The following is a 14,230-nucleotide window of genomic DNA, read 5'->3' as shown; positions in this document are numbered from 1 at the left end:
CACAGTGTATATGTTTTGCTTCTTATTCCCCCTACCGATAGAGTTGAAAGGAGGCTTCTATTTCTGGTCTGGTTTCTTTCTTGTTACTCACCCTCCGCCGTTTGTGACCCCTATTGCCTCTTGTTACCACTGATAGTATCGCGTCAGTGTGACACCCGACGCTGCCATGTCAGCCCGAACCCTCCAGTTGGAAAAGATCGCTGCTCCTGAGGATCTAGAGCACGTGATCCCCGTAGTCTTTTCATGGAACTACATACCCCGACTCCCACCTTTCCTAGTAGCCCAGGACTGGTATTTTGAGAACCCCATCGCCAACCGGTCTGCCCACGACCCTTTCTCCGACAACTGCTTCCCCATCGATCCCAAGGCAGCCGGCTTTCCCTACCACACTGGCCTCACATGTCTCCGTCACAACCGGCACTGGAAGGCGGCACTGGACTATGCGGCCGAGTTGTGCGAGCTCGTCGCTGCCGACAAGAGCTACAATAGTGCCAAGCTGTCTCGTGGCGGTAACCTTGCCACCATTGCCCAGCGCGAACTTGCAGCGCCGCTGGGGGAGCGTTTCGTCACCTTCGCCATCAACCTCTTCCCCAAGGCCGATGAGGAGCGCATGAAGCTGATTGCCGTGGGAATCCTGTTTGTCGTCATGTTCGATGGTGGGTCTTTCCTGGCTCTTAGAGTTGTACCCGATCTTGCTGACGTATCAACACCAGATTCTTGGGAGGAAGCACCCGGAGAGGATTTGAAAAACGTCCAGGACGACTTCGTCGCGCGCATGCGCGGTGAGAAGCCCAGCAACTCCTCCGAGACAGAGGGCACAACTCCGCTGCAGACGCGCATCGACGAGATCGTAGCCATGTGCCGCGCCTGCGACGAAAGGACGGGCACGGACGCGGGCCACGACTTCATCGAGCGAATGCTGGAGTGGGTCATGCACGCGCAGCCCGAGCCGGGCGTCTTCACGTCGCCGCGCGAGTACCTCGACTACCGGTGGATGGACGCAGCCGACTGGTGGCTCGCGGCGGCGTGCAAGCTCAGCATCGCGTCGCCCGTCTCGCTGACTGAACCCGTGACCGCCAAGATCCTGAGACTGGCGGGCGACCACATCTCCATCGTCAACGACCTCGGGTCGTTCGACAAGGAGCTCCGCTCGTTCGAGGCCGGGCGGACTTTTGTGATCATCAACCTGGTGCAGGTGCTGCGGACCAGTTGCGGCTTGTCCATCGACGATGCCAAGGCGGCCGCGTTCGTGCTGCAGCTGCTCAACGAGCAGGAGATGCTGACTGAGTGCGAGCGCCTGAAGACGGATGAGCGCATGACGGATGAGCACTGGCACTTTGTCGATGTTCTGCTCCTTCTCTGCGCTGGTAACACGTTTTACACGATGACTACTAGCCGGTATGGTGGCGAGGCAGCCAGGATTAAGAAATAAGGGATCGTAGCGGTGACATTGTAGATCTCTCCTTAGCAATGCCCTCATGGTAGGACTCTTGTGGGGGAAAATGGCAACATTCGAGGGGGATTTGTACCAACTGCTGCATGGATCTTAACTTACCATTTGGGATTGTCTCGTACGGATTTGGTTCGCAAATGCTCTTTGATCTTTTCCTACTTTCTGAGCAGTAAGCGGACTTGCTCTCTAGTGCGCAAGTCTGCTTCTCAACTCCATACTCAGCGATGGAAATGCTCGTGATAGCCATCGAAGCTCGCCAGCAAGTGACCACACGCTGTGGCAGTAGTAGGAGCGACAAAGACTCGAAACCTGGTAGCATGAAAAATGCTTCGTTCTGACTTGTATGAGGGCTTTATTCTCTTCGAGTCTAGAACGGCAAAGAGTCCGGGATGACCTGTGTACCGTAGCAGTATCTGGCTGTTCTGCGCCCCTGCGCTGCGGCGGTGTCGTCTCGGCGCCGGTAGGATAGTATTGAATAAAGTCTGAAAAGGGCCCAGCATTGTTGGGTGTTTAAAACCCCTCGGCCACCTAAATTGAAATAAGCATCGCTGTAATCCTGTCAGAGATAACTTGTACCCCGCCCGAATAAGATCCGAACCTGCCCAGCCTTAAATAGGACCCGAACCTGCCCAACCCTGAATAAGGCTTGAACCTGCCCAACCCAGAATAAGGCTTGAACCCGCCTAGCCCCGAATAAGGCTTGAACCCACCTAGCCTCGAATAAGGCTCGAACCTACTTAATCCCAGATAAGATACGAATAAGAAGACAGAGTTGTCACCAAACAGGCACATTTTCCGCAATGAAAGACAAACCAATGGCATCCTGGCGCTGGATTACTGGTACTTGCCCTTACCTGCTCTCACTCTCGCTACACAACGTCGAATGTGGTCATGTCTTGAAGTACTTGTTCTTTGCTTTACTACTATATCGCGCAGTTTCAGGGGAACTGGGGCCGTAGCAATGATATAGGAGGGCAGATAGAACAGCACGACTCATACTCCATTCACTACGACACATCTCCATGTTTATAATCTTGCAGCGATTCTATGGTGGTTACTCTGAGAAACATGAATCTTTATTACTGCATCTGGCCTCCTACTTTGCAAAAAAGACACCTTACTTTTCAGCCGAAGGTGTTTACCAAATCTCCAGAGGAGTAGGGGAGTTGGTACCAAAGCCAGGCATATAAAACCCAACAACGAACAGCCCCAGCCCAGACCCAGGACTTCGAACATCTTGGGTCCCGCGATCGGCAAGGCGGCCCCCAGAATGCTCCGAAAGACCGCACTTGCTGCCACAGCCGTTGCCGAGTAGGCTTCGTAACAGTCCACCAAGTAAAGCTGCAGGGTCTGGAAGATGCCCGACATGGCAAAGGTGAAAGGTATGAGGCTGAGGAGAGGGACGGCCCAATGCACGTGCTTTTCGGCAGCCCAGCCGAATACGAAGAAGGTGATCGGTGCGATCAACGCGAACCGTATGCTGAGAGGTAACCGCATTTCGGGTTCATAGCACGAGTTGTTCTTCTTAACACGGCGAACCAAGTCACGATCCGATGTGGCCATGACAGCGAAAAGGCCTAGTAAACCGCCCAGGCCAAGGGACAGGTAAACCAGCCCAGCTTGCCCCACGCTCCAGCCGTACGTCTGAGTAAAGACACGACCGATGGTTGTCAGAAGCAGATAATACGCTCCGTAGGCGAAGGCGGTATAGAGCGACACGCTGAAGACCAGCGGTTTGAAAAGCAACGTGAGCGGGCGTAGCAAGCCCTGCGCGATAGCACTCGTGTTGCTTTGGGGTTTGCTCAGACTTGACTCTGGGTCTTCATAACAGCTTCGTAAGTCGGCCTTCTCGGTTGTGACTCGCATACGTCGTGCTTTCCGTTCGACCAAGACGCGGTGGTTGGTTTCCGGAAGAAACAAAAGGCCGACCAGAACCACCGGCGTGCAAGCGATCAGAATTAGCCAGAAGTCCCATCGCCAACCGAGACTCTGAGATAGATAGGCGCCTACAAGTGGTCCTATTGTTGGTCCTACATGGGGAACATTAGATTCCGGCAACAAAGATAATGTGTATGAAAGAAATAGGGCAGGTGTAAGACGAGAAAGGGAGAGAGACAAAACTTGCCGAAAATGGGCCCAATATTGAAAATACCCATGGCAAGACCTCTTTCGTCGGTTTGAAATAGATCACCCACAACACTGGGTCCTATGGTCTAGTTAGAAGCAAATCAGTCAGCTCGGACACACTTTGAATGGCTCCCAGGAAAGGAACGGTGGAGTTTACATTACAGCCGGCACCCCCAAGCCACTGAAGAAGCGAGCAACGATCAACGTAGCGGTATTCGGGGCCATCGCACATCCGATCTGCCACACGACGAAAAAGAGATTGGAAGCATTGAGAACGAGTCTCCGTCCATAGATCTCGAACAAGGGCGCAAGAAACAGCGGCCCGACGACATAGCCCAACAGGTAGATGCTGACCGTCACCGTCACCATGGTCGCGCTCTTCTCACCCAGGTCCACCATGATGATCTGGACACTCGGCGTTTGGACGGCCGAAGCGAAGGGGACAAAGAAAGTGACGACAGAAAGCAGCCCGATAATGAGCCATTTCCTGCGAAGCGGGAAGTTGAAAGGCATCGCCGGATCATCTTGGCTCTCCCATCCCACGATGCCCTCAGCAAGATTGGAGAGGGGAATCGCCGGGCGCAGATCATCGGAGTCGGGTGTCGGAGGTGCTGAGTCTTCGATTGGCGTCAAAGACTTTTCCGGCGGTTCCACCTCCACAAAGTCCCCGATTACTGACTTGGACGCGGAACCGGGGCTCATGATTTCCAGGCTCGGTGTATGATTTTGACAATGAGTGAAGTTCACCTGTTATCGCCGGCCATGCGAGCTGAGGTATGCGTCTAGTGTTTCTGGGGAAGCGTTATCACCGCCAACATATGTACTTTCCCCATATCTATTTGCAGGGGTAGAACCTGTAATTGAAATAGCATGTTACTGACTCAGTTTTAGATTTCCTGTTAACCTGCACAGGGTGGTTTCGGATGCTGTCAGGTCGGACAGTCCCGGTCAATTTTCCAGGGGCCCAGAAAACTAGTCTTGGCATGGGACGATTTCGGACCCGGCTTCCCCGGCTCCCGTGTGTAATTAGTACACAACTCAACCGGACAGAGGATGGAAACCTCACTGGCATCTAATGACAAGTAATACACCAAAACGGAACGTTGGTGAGCACACCGGATGCTTCTCGAAAGAGTAGTAATATAAGGCAACAGACCTTCTCGTGGTGTCCGGCGTCAGTAGCTCTGGTGGGCCCTCCGTTACCGTAACATTATTTTCTAATAACTCCTTTCGAGAGATGGATATCCCTGGAAGGGGATTGGCTTCCTCAAAGGGGACTTGGTCCAGGTCGAGCTCGCTTTGCCATCGCCACCTCGCGCCGTATTTCGGCCGGACGCCCTCTGACCCTCTCCGCCCTTGGCCACCAATGTATATTAGACTAGCATTTGCCCGTGTGGCCATGTGTGATGTTGCCCTAATATGGCCTGCTGCATCCAAATCGGTGCCATAATCTACTCAAAAGATACGCACTCTCAAGGGGATGTGTCTATGATCCTCTTACTGAGCGGCTGCTGCAGGACCACGCCTGCCCCCAAGTCCTCTCAGCTTCAGGGACTGCCCATTTCCTCATCCACTCTGTCTGCAATATGCGATTTGCGCTCAGGCGATCGCCCGGGCTGAAAACCAGCATGCCTCTTATCATCTCGAACAGAGCATCCCTCTCTTCTTCGCCGATCACTTCTGTTCCCATCTTCCGTCTTGGCTCCTGAATCGCATCTTCGAATCGCTGCTTGAAAGCCTCCACATGCCTCCCCTCGATCGGCTTCCCGTTTCCGGCAAACCACTTCGATCCCTTCTCCCAGCTCTTCCACCATTCGTCCGGCAACGGTCCTACAGCGTCGACCTGGTCCATTGTGGCGTCATCCCATCCAAATAACCAGCTGTTGAGGACCGGCCTCACTCCTAGAACCGCCCAGATCATGCACCCGAGACTCCAGATGTCCGATGGATATGATAGAGGCTCTGTCGGCGCAAACCTTGCTTCTGGCGGTCGAACTTGCAGAGGTGTGCAGGATACACACACCGATTCCTGTGAAGGGCAGAAGGCCGTACCAAAATCGGAGAGAATAATCTTGACTTCAGGGAGTAGCATTTCATCGCCAGGTTTCCCAAGCCAGATCGGAGAGTAGACGTATGGGGGGATGCTTGATGATGTGAGCGGCTGTTTATCGACCCTTACCAAGGGTTCGGAACTGGTGGTCCATAATCGTCATAAAGCTGCTGGGTTGAATGGGAGTCAATGTTTGGCAACTGGAGTATGTTTCCCATATGAAGATCTGGCGAGGATTAGGGATATGACCACATGTAACTCTGTGTGCAAAGAGAGCCAAGGCAAGGTACTCACCCCCGTGGAAGTATCCCAACTCATGTATGTGCGCCACGGCCATGGCGAGCTGTGCAGCAAGCGACCTGGCGACGCAGAGCTTGGATGGGGTATAATCCGCCGCCTCTACTGCATCAGCAAGAATGCATCTTGCCGGCGTAGTGACGAGGCACGAGTGTCTCCCGTTCGGCTCCTCGATATCGTAGCGATCCAGCACTGGAGATTAGATTGCTACCGAATCCTCCACTGTGGGCCGTTGAGGCAGAAATCCGACTTAGAAGATGCAGTTCCTTAGGACCATGGTCAGCTATGCCCACTTTCATAGCAACGTACTTGGCCATTTCGACATCCCGAGCGAGCCAAATGGTCGAGTAACTGCCCTAGCCGAGTTTGTGCACGATACGGTATCGGTTCTGGAATATGTCGCCAATCTGAATGGTATGGTACCCTCCGGATCGATAGTAGTCGAGTCTTTCGACATCTTCGATGTGCTCGTAGAGAGGGCCATGGGTCGACATGGTTGCGAAACGAGGTCCGACGTTACGGCGTATGCTTGCAAAGGGCGGTGAACATGATGCCAAAGCTAGCCGTGGCCTTGGAATAGTACAAAGACCTGACCAACGCATGACTGCGTCAGTATGGGAGAGAGGTTGGTCAGGAAAACCCAATGACTTGTTCGTGAAGTTTTCGGTATCGTGGCTGACCGTAAGTGGCTGGGCTGATTCCCATGCACCTAGCCATGCCGTGGCAAAGGGGGGGGGCGTTTTAATACCCCCCTCTATCCACATTTGGCTTAAGAGGTCCTCCGTCCACATTTGGCAATATCCCTCCATCCCCATTCGGCTATAGAAGCCCTCCATCCATATTTTGATATCGAGCCATTAGCGCTAGGGATGTACCATTTTCTACTAGGTCATTGAAACAACGATACATAATGTACTTGGTGACAGCTGAGGGGATCAGAGCGCCAAGATCACTGTTGTTCTACGTGTTCAATTTTCTTTTTCTACCTCGACCATTTACTTTTCCCCATCGATTACACAAAACTGGACGATAGTACCTTGTAGGCTATCAAAATGCCAGACCAGCAAGAACCAAGACGACGCCTTGATAGGCCTGAAGGGCAAAGTCCGCCTAGTAACACCGGAACAAGCGATGGACAAAGTCCTCAGCTACGGTTGCACGGAGTTGATACAAATGATACTCCTCGACCTTCTTTCCAGCCCGGATTCAGCCCTGCACGAAATGTGCAGGTGCAGACCAACCCGTCTTGACGGCCGCAAAGCAGCCGTCCAGACATGCGGCATGTGCAGGACCAGCTTCGGGAAATGACCCGTCTAGTTGCAAAGGGCCACGCCGCCGCAAAGGAGGTCCAGATGGCCCAGTTCAATGAACAGGCTTCTGCAGAGCAAGGAGCACAGCTCCGCTCCGGTCGAGCACACCGCGAAAGCGTGGTGCTGTCCTCGGATGACGAGTCCGAGGACCTGCACACGGCTCCCCGCCCGTCTAAAAGACGTAAGCCTTGGGCCCGGTCTGCCGCGACCGCCAGCGCTTCCTCGGCACCTTTGCTTTTCGCGCCAGCCACGGACACGTTCCACTTCGCATCCTCCTCGCAGCCACCGGCACGGCCGAGCTTCGATTGGAGTATGATTATACGTGACATTGGCCTTGCGGCACCGCCTACAGGACCAGGACCTGCTCGTAGCAGCCGGCCTCGGTACAAGTTACCCGACAAAAGCCAACCGCAACGCGATTCGGCCCGTGAAATCCGATCTGGGTCACGGACCCAGGCCCCAGAAATGCAAGTCGTTTTATCGTTGACACGCGATCAGGACTCTGGGGCGTCTAAGCCGCAAGACATATCCTCGAGCAAGCCTCGAGTGCCTTCTTCCAATGGAACTGGCAATACGTCAACGCCAGACGGTGGACGTGAGGCGGAAGCTTCAGATCCCTCAGCGGCAGACGAAACATTGTCTGATGCCGGCGGCGTTCCGGTCCGAAAGAGAAAACTGAATCAGAAGGAAGAGAAACAGCAGAACTCAAAGCGGGAGCAGTCGAAGAAGAGCCTCGTTTTTTATGTCCCAGCGTCACGGAGCAGGAAGTGGAACAAATGATGCAACTTCCCGACCTGGCTGCAGAGTTCCCTGGAATTGCTCAGATATTGACGAGGAATTCAAGAAGTCCACCGCCGAGAAAGCCAAGAACACGGTCGAGAAATTCAGCACCAAGGACGTCAAGTCGACAAAGTCGAGCCTCAGTCGCCTATGGCAAATAGTTCTCCGCGCCTGGCGGGTGCCTCCCATGTACATTATCGGCAGCCCAACGAACCTTTGGAACATTGCGAAGCAGAGGACAGCCTCGGCCAAGGCGCCCAAGGCCAATGAGGAAGGCGAGGCAGGCAACGACGATCCGTTTGATGCAAGTCCCCGTTACCTTTGGACCCGGAATACCTGCGATGACTTACTCGCCTTATCAATGCATGGTATCTGGACGCCGCATCTTTGGCTCTTGCCAGCTGCACTGGAATGGACCCAAATCTGTCGCACAGGTGACAAGAAGCCATGGACTGCACCCACGAGGCGAGTGAGCTTCTTCCGACTCCTACGTTATGTCAGTACCAACTGTCCTGACGACCCTCCGACGAAGAGACTGGAAGATGTCCAGTCATACATGTAGGCGAACTCGGAATAACACTGCCCATACCTGGAACTATTCACGGCCATTGCTCGGCAAGCCAAGAGCTTCAAGGGCGTCAGGGCGCTAGCATCATCATGGGAACCCGTGACCATTGAACCTGGGACATTGAATGTCCTCAAGTCAGCTTTGCAGTTGATAAAGTGTACCGGCGGAGCAAAGCGCTACCGGGACGGCATGGAATATGTCGAGATCTTCGAGTACAGTCGCGAGGGCGGCAGGCAGTCGAAAGACATCCCACGACGCAACCCCGACAAGGTGGCGGACACGGTGGTGGACCTGATACGCAAGTCAATTGAGCAGCGCATCACAGCCTACGAACAGCGGATGCGGCTCAAAGAGCGTGACTGGTCTGTTGAGAAGGCCCGCTACATCGTAATGCATCCGGCATTGCGTAAGGGCTGTTTCCCGGCCGGGTCAGGAAAACGCGGCCAAGGCCAGAGTTCCCTAGAAGACCTGATCGACGAATCGGCACAGCCGAATTGATCGAGTCGCCCTCGACGGTGCAAGCTCCATTGGAGATGCTCTGCCGGGCATTTCTGTTGACAGACATCGGTGCAGCTGACCAGTACTGTATGTAGGGTATCATGAATGATACAATGTCAACAGCCCTCCATCGCTTTATATTCCATTGTGACTGAGTGAATGTACTTCTCCTTTGCCGCGTAGTGGTTTAGAAATGCTTTGCTTTCGTGTGTTTTCCATTGTAAACCAAGTTTTGATATCTTCGATGGTGTTCCTTCTCTCCCAATGCGACCCCCTCAAATAGGTTCTAGATCGACCCTAGCTGCATAGATTTGAAACAGGAAAATAATTCTGAAGCTCACCAGACTTGTCATATCCCTTTGCATGCAATTGCGATCGGCAGGTGCGGCTCGGGAGGAACCAGGGAAGCGGCAAGGATAACATGTTAACATAGAAATGCAGATATACACGGTGTTTGCAGTCCGGTCAGTACATGTTAATGGACCGACCTCGGTACTGGAATATTCAACTGCAGATGTTAGTCCGCAGGGGTCTACGTAAAAGTCGACATTAACCACACTTCACCAGTGATCTTTAGATGCCCACGAACATGGTGAATATCACTGGTATAGAAGCATTATCTTGATTCCACTCCCGTTATATCTGTGACTACGTACTAGGTAAACTGAAGGCTATTGCTACAGTCATATCCTCTACAGACTACACAGTCGTCTAAAGAAACAACGGGCCTGTAGTGCTGCTTGTTCCTGCAATATCTCGGCTTAGGCCAGAGAAGACAGCGGAGGGGTTTCCTTGTGCTGCTATGCGTCTACCGCAAAGATCGAAATTTTGGTTATGGTCTGGTAGCATAGTAGATCTCTTGCTTCTTGTACCTCGGGATTCAGAGTGACGAGCACTTCGTTAGTTTGGTTCGAGGTGCTATGTAGGCTCGTAGCTGGATCTTGTTGGGTTGGGATTTGTTGGTGTGATGCGGATCATCACGTCCTATACGAGCGAATATGGGATAAGATTCTAGCTAGCAAGGCATTGACAGCAGCCTATCCTACTGATGCTGCATCCTGCGAGGGTACTGCTAAAGGGATTTCTAGACTCTTCTGTGAATAATTGTTAGCTATTGACGATCGAGCATTCTGGGAAGAACCTTCTGAAGCAGCCCATTCGTCACCGGCGAGGCAAATAAACTTAGTGAATGTATGCAGTGTTGAAGCCAAACGGCACCCGGCCCCATGGCGACTCCCTTGGTGTACCGACCAGTGTCATCCGCTTCGAATGTCGACAACTAAGATGACAGCTGTTGAGAGTTGTCTCAGTTGCTATCTACTCCTCCAGGATAGCTAGACAGCTGTCGGTTCCCTCCGCAGATTATGGCTGCTTAGTCTCTTAGCTCGTTCGGCGGGAGCAAAGATAGCCACCCATCTTCTGATGTCTTCGGTTATTTCTCGGATGTTCGGGGCAGAGCGGGATGGAAACTTCCAGTGGCGTCTGGCACACGGGACAAGGACCGGACGCTTCTGCCGTGAAACTCCAATAAGCGGACTGATGATTCTAGTTGTTATGACACCAGCCGAGTTCCGCTTTCCGTTCCGAAACCGGCCTTGCCAAGCCAGATTCTCCAGGCCACCTCGGCTGAGCTTTTGGTATGCGGTATCTCGTTGCTTAGTGTTGTCTCTCGTGCCGTCAAGAAGTTGGCTGGCGATCGTCCGACTTGGCTTCTGGGCTTGTTTGGTTTGGCCTAGCAGAGCTGGCGAGCAGGTCGATTGTTCGAGGATCGGATCGGATCGCAATTCACGGGACGGGGAGGGCCTTGTTGGATGCTGGAAATCGAAGCGAGAAGGGGTCGAGGTGGAAGGCGTGGTTGGTCGGAACGGATTTACGTGGTGCAATGCAACGCACACCAGCGTCTCAAGTTGGCTTCGGTTGATCACATTTGTCGCGGCCTCAAGGAATAAGGTTTGGGGATGGCAGCTTTTGGCAGCGCGTCTGACCGTACAAGTAGGTTGAGCGCGGGATTGCTGTGAAGAAGGTAGCCATAAATCTTCCGCGAATTGGCGATGGAGAAGACAACCATGCACCACCCACTGACCGAGAAAGCATGTTTGGGTGCTCGTCTGCCTTTCTGTTTGTATCCCCTTGACTGTGTCGCAGTGGCCTTCCTGTTGGCTAAGAATCTTGTGAATTGAGATGCAGTTGGCTTGGTCTTGGAACGAGTGCCACCTCGTCCCCTCGTTTTCCAGGGCTTGGGCTTGATGATGCGCATCAAAAGGGTCTTCTCTAACTACTCACCATGTAGCTGGGGAACATTGTTCCTTGGACTGATTGAACGCGAAGATATAAAATATATGGCTAGCGGGGAGTATGAGAGCCAGAAGGAACTTTACCGGTGCATATTTGAAAACATCTCATTGGTGCTGGCACAGGGGATTCTGGGATGAGATCTGGACATGGTCTTCTGCCTGACCAAATTCCACGATTTACGGCATGAGATCATTGATCCTGCCCTCATTGAGATACTAGCCAGGCTCCATGCGGCCTCAAGCTCCCCTACAGGCAAGTTCGGATCTCCCATAGCAAGCTTCAAGGGTTACGTCCCAGTAAACAACGAATGGAACGATACCTAGGAAGCGTTCTGTCGCCGACAGTTCAAACACGGAATTCTCTGGGGGTACCCAGCTCGTGGTATGATGCCGAAACGGACGGCTGGTGGAACAGCTCTTCGAGAAGGTGATACCATACTCCATCTGGAGTTTTGGTGGGCGAGTTTTTATAAGCGAGTTTCGACTTTTTTGCTACGTTTATTAATTTTATATTTTAGTCGCGTATTATGCTATAGAAGATCCAGGAGCCAAGATTTGATTACCCAGCTGGGATATATGAGTAGAGCATCTTAGAAAGCGGGCATACATACACGTTAAGTCGGGCATGAAGTGAAAAGGATCTAGCTATTTATAGGGGGAGGTAAAAGGGGTAGAAATCATTGCTTATTGCGTCAGTGTTCGCAATCCATTGCTAACACATCTTAATAGTATGATCTGGATAGTACGAAATCTAAAAGATAAGGCCCCGATAATAATAGAAACGTTATAATGCGCACCCATCAACTGACTGGTGGCAATCTAGCCAGAGTGTGGTCTCCTAAGTAACTTCCATGTCTGCTCGACCACTTTTTAAGTGCGCCCATCCTACGCTACGAATTTCTCCGGCGTGGGATTCATGCGATGAGTTCTGCAAGCTGCCTCCGTGTTGCAACGAGATTCGTTCTTGCGATTGACCTCGAGGACCCGAGATAAGCTTGACATAAAAGCCCTTGAGAGCCCTGTACACCACAGGAAGGTTGCCACAGAGCACGCCCATGCAAGCTTCCCAGGCTGAGAGTATCCCGAGGGGCACTTCTTCCCCTGTAGTCGTCTAGTCAGCATAAAGAGCATTCCTTCCTGTATTTATTGAGAATCTGCATATCAGAGAAGAGAAAGACGGAGGACTTACATGTGACGTCACGAGATATCATCGAGAAGACCCATCGAAGCCGGACCGCACTGATCGCGCATGTTCCTAGTCCGAACGAGAACAAGAAGCAGAGCCCGATCCTTCTATTCATTCCGGTTTGAAGCTTCAAAATGACGGGGATCGGCATGATGAAGATCCACAAGTCGGTGAGCATGTTGGTGATATTCGTGAAGTACGCAAACCAGGTTATATGGATCGCATCGTCCCCATTTCCAGTCCACCAACTCTGTATAGGCTGCCAACCAAGTAGCAGGACCAGCTCCATCAGTAGAAACCAGAGGACGACGAAGGTGGACGTGAGGATGATGAGGCGTCGGAAGCAGGGTATAATGAAGATTCGGTAGTAGAGGGCCAGCACGGAGAGCTTGGTTGTGGCTATAGCCACGTCGTAGCAGTGGGAGAAGATGTAGTTGCCCTGATGTCGGTTATGATTGCCTATCAGCAAAGAGCGCAGATGGCGGAAACGGACAACAACTTACCATCTTGAATGTTATGAAATCGCCCGGCGAAACGGCTTCGATGTGGCGTCCATATCCGTAAGGTGCTCCTTAAATAGATTCTCAGCTTGTTTGGGCCATGAGAAGAACGTTATGGTATACTTACCGAAACCGAGGCCAACTGCGCTGACTGCGACTGCCGCAACCTGGAAGATTAAATTAGCTTACACCAGAATTAGATAAGCACCACAAAAACCTACAGTGGCGCATATCATCAGGTAGTCGTCAATGGCAAGACTGCCCTTCGGGATGGTTGCCATTCTGACAGACAGTCTTAGGGCAGTGGTGAGAAGAACGAGTGGGATGGGGATTGAAAAGAAGACTTCGAGCTCAGTCGCTCTCGACTGAGCAAGATACTCCGCATCTGGCGTTCTTAAGTTCATGATCGATGTTGATAGGGTTGACGGCGCCGGTGTGATCGGAATTGAAGTGCTACCAAGAGAATTCGTTGAGCTTAGAGGTGCACACAATCATGTTACATTAAGATCAAGTGATGAATATCAAGCCTAACCGGTGATAGTAAAGGAGTCCAAGTCATTCTATATGGCACTGAGTCACAATGACAATGTATGTGCTAGTACCTCATATACTTCGGCGATATTGCAGTTAATTACCCCACGTTCATGTCTCATTGTACCAGGATATTGTAGTAGCACTGCACTGTCAAACAATTTTCTTTTTGGATATTTTCGGTGCATTGTTGGCCGAGATAGCATGCTTCTGCGGATTGTCCAGGGATGTCAATACCACTGATATTTCTCAATTCATCCAACAAAATCACTTGATTCCCGCGAAAACCTTATCTGTGGCCAAGTGACGGGGCCTTAGGACCACTTCACGATGCAGGGAGTTCTGTCAAATTTACCAACAGTAGCCGGACATTACCTAAACAGATTACATGGATAGCTGGTACTTTAGTCGATCTACAATTACAGATGACTTGCGACTATGGTATTTTATATATAAGTGTGAGTGAGGTTGTGGTAGAATAAATCCCAATACACCCTGGGAAATACAAATTCGCCGGCCAAACCTGGGGTAGGGTAGACCAGCTGGGTGGAATGTGACATAAGTCCTTCTATTTTCACCAAGTAAAGTAAGTATGTATGTAGGTAAGCTGGCAAGTATTCATCATCCCACAGGTCA

The 14,230-nt window shown here is 51.9% G+C and overlaps 5 protein-coding genes across 5 annotated transcripts; 2 read left to right on the top strand and 3 right to left on the bottom strand.

The window, feature by feature from the left end:
• Positions 1-166: 166 nt before the first annotated feature.
• Positions 167-1,432, top strand: PG994_008638 (uncharacterized protein; the record flags this gene model as incomplete). The annotated part of the gene is made up of 1 exon (XM_066860047.1): positions 167-1,432. One exon carries the CDS (start codon positions 167-169, stop codon positions 1,430-1,432), a length of 1,266 nt encoding a protein of 421 aa, XP_066713636.1.
• Positions 1,433-2,532: 1,100 nt separating this feature from the next.
• Positions 2,533-4,282, bottom strand: PG994_008637 (uncharacterized protein; the record flags this gene model as incomplete). The annotated part of the gene is made up of 4 exons (XM_066860046.1): positions 2,533-2,549; positions 2,575-3,483; positions 3,606-3,652; positions 3,738-4,282. The coding sequence occupies 4 exons, from the start codon at positions 4,280-4,282 to the stop codon at positions 2,533-2,535; spliced, it is 1,518 nt and encodes a 505-aa protein (XP_066713635.1).
• A 784-nt stretch (positions 4,283-5,066) lies between these two features.
• On the bottom strand, positions 5,067-6,421 carry PG994_008636 (CMGC/SRPK protein kinase; the record flags this gene model as incomplete). Its single annotated transcript, XM_066860045.1, has 3 exons — positions 5,067-5,656; positions 5,760-6,119; positions 6,307-6,421. The coding sequence occupies 3 exons, from the start codon at positions 6,419-6,421 to the stop codon at positions 5,067-5,069; spliced, it is 1,065 nt and encodes a 354-aa protein (XP_066713634.1).
• A 558-nt stretch (positions 6,422-6,979) lies between these two features.
• PG994_008635 (uncharacterized protein) lies at positions 6,980-9,083 on the top strand (the record flags this gene model as incomplete). Its single annotated transcript, XM_066860044.1, has 4 exons — positions 6,980-7,156; positions 7,217-7,989; positions 8,042-8,575; positions 8,645-9,083. The coding sequence occupies 4 exons, from the start codon at positions 6,980-6,982 to the stop codon at positions 9,081-9,083; spliced, it is 1,923 nt and encodes a 640-aa protein (XP_066713633.1).
• Positions 9,084-12,215: 3,132 nt separating this feature from the next.
• PG994_008634 (uncharacterized protein) lies at positions 12,216-13,467 on the bottom strand (the record flags this gene model as incomplete). The annotated part of the gene is made up of 5 exons (XM_066860043.1): positions 12,216-12,478; positions 12,567-13,002; positions 13,067-13,134; positions 13,191-13,230; positions 13,285-13,467. 5 exons carry the CDS (start codon positions 13,465-13,467, stop codon positions 12,216-12,218), a joined length of 990 nt encoding a protein of 329 aa, XP_066713632.1.
• Positions 13,468-14,230: the final 763 nt, after the last annotated feature.

The sequence above is a fragment of the Apiospora phragmitis genome, assembly GCF_038363925.1.
Source record: "Apiospora phragmitis strain CBS 135458 chromosome Unknown utg000008l:1.0-3514335.0:1.0-3519231.0, whole genome shotgun sequence".
NCBI classification, from domain to species: domain Eukaryota; kingdom Fungi; phylum Ascomycota; class Sordariomycetes; order Amphisphaeriales; family Apiosporaceae; genus Apiospora; species Apiospora phragmitis.
This window is presented reverse-complemented; position numbering and strand designations above follow the sequence as displayed.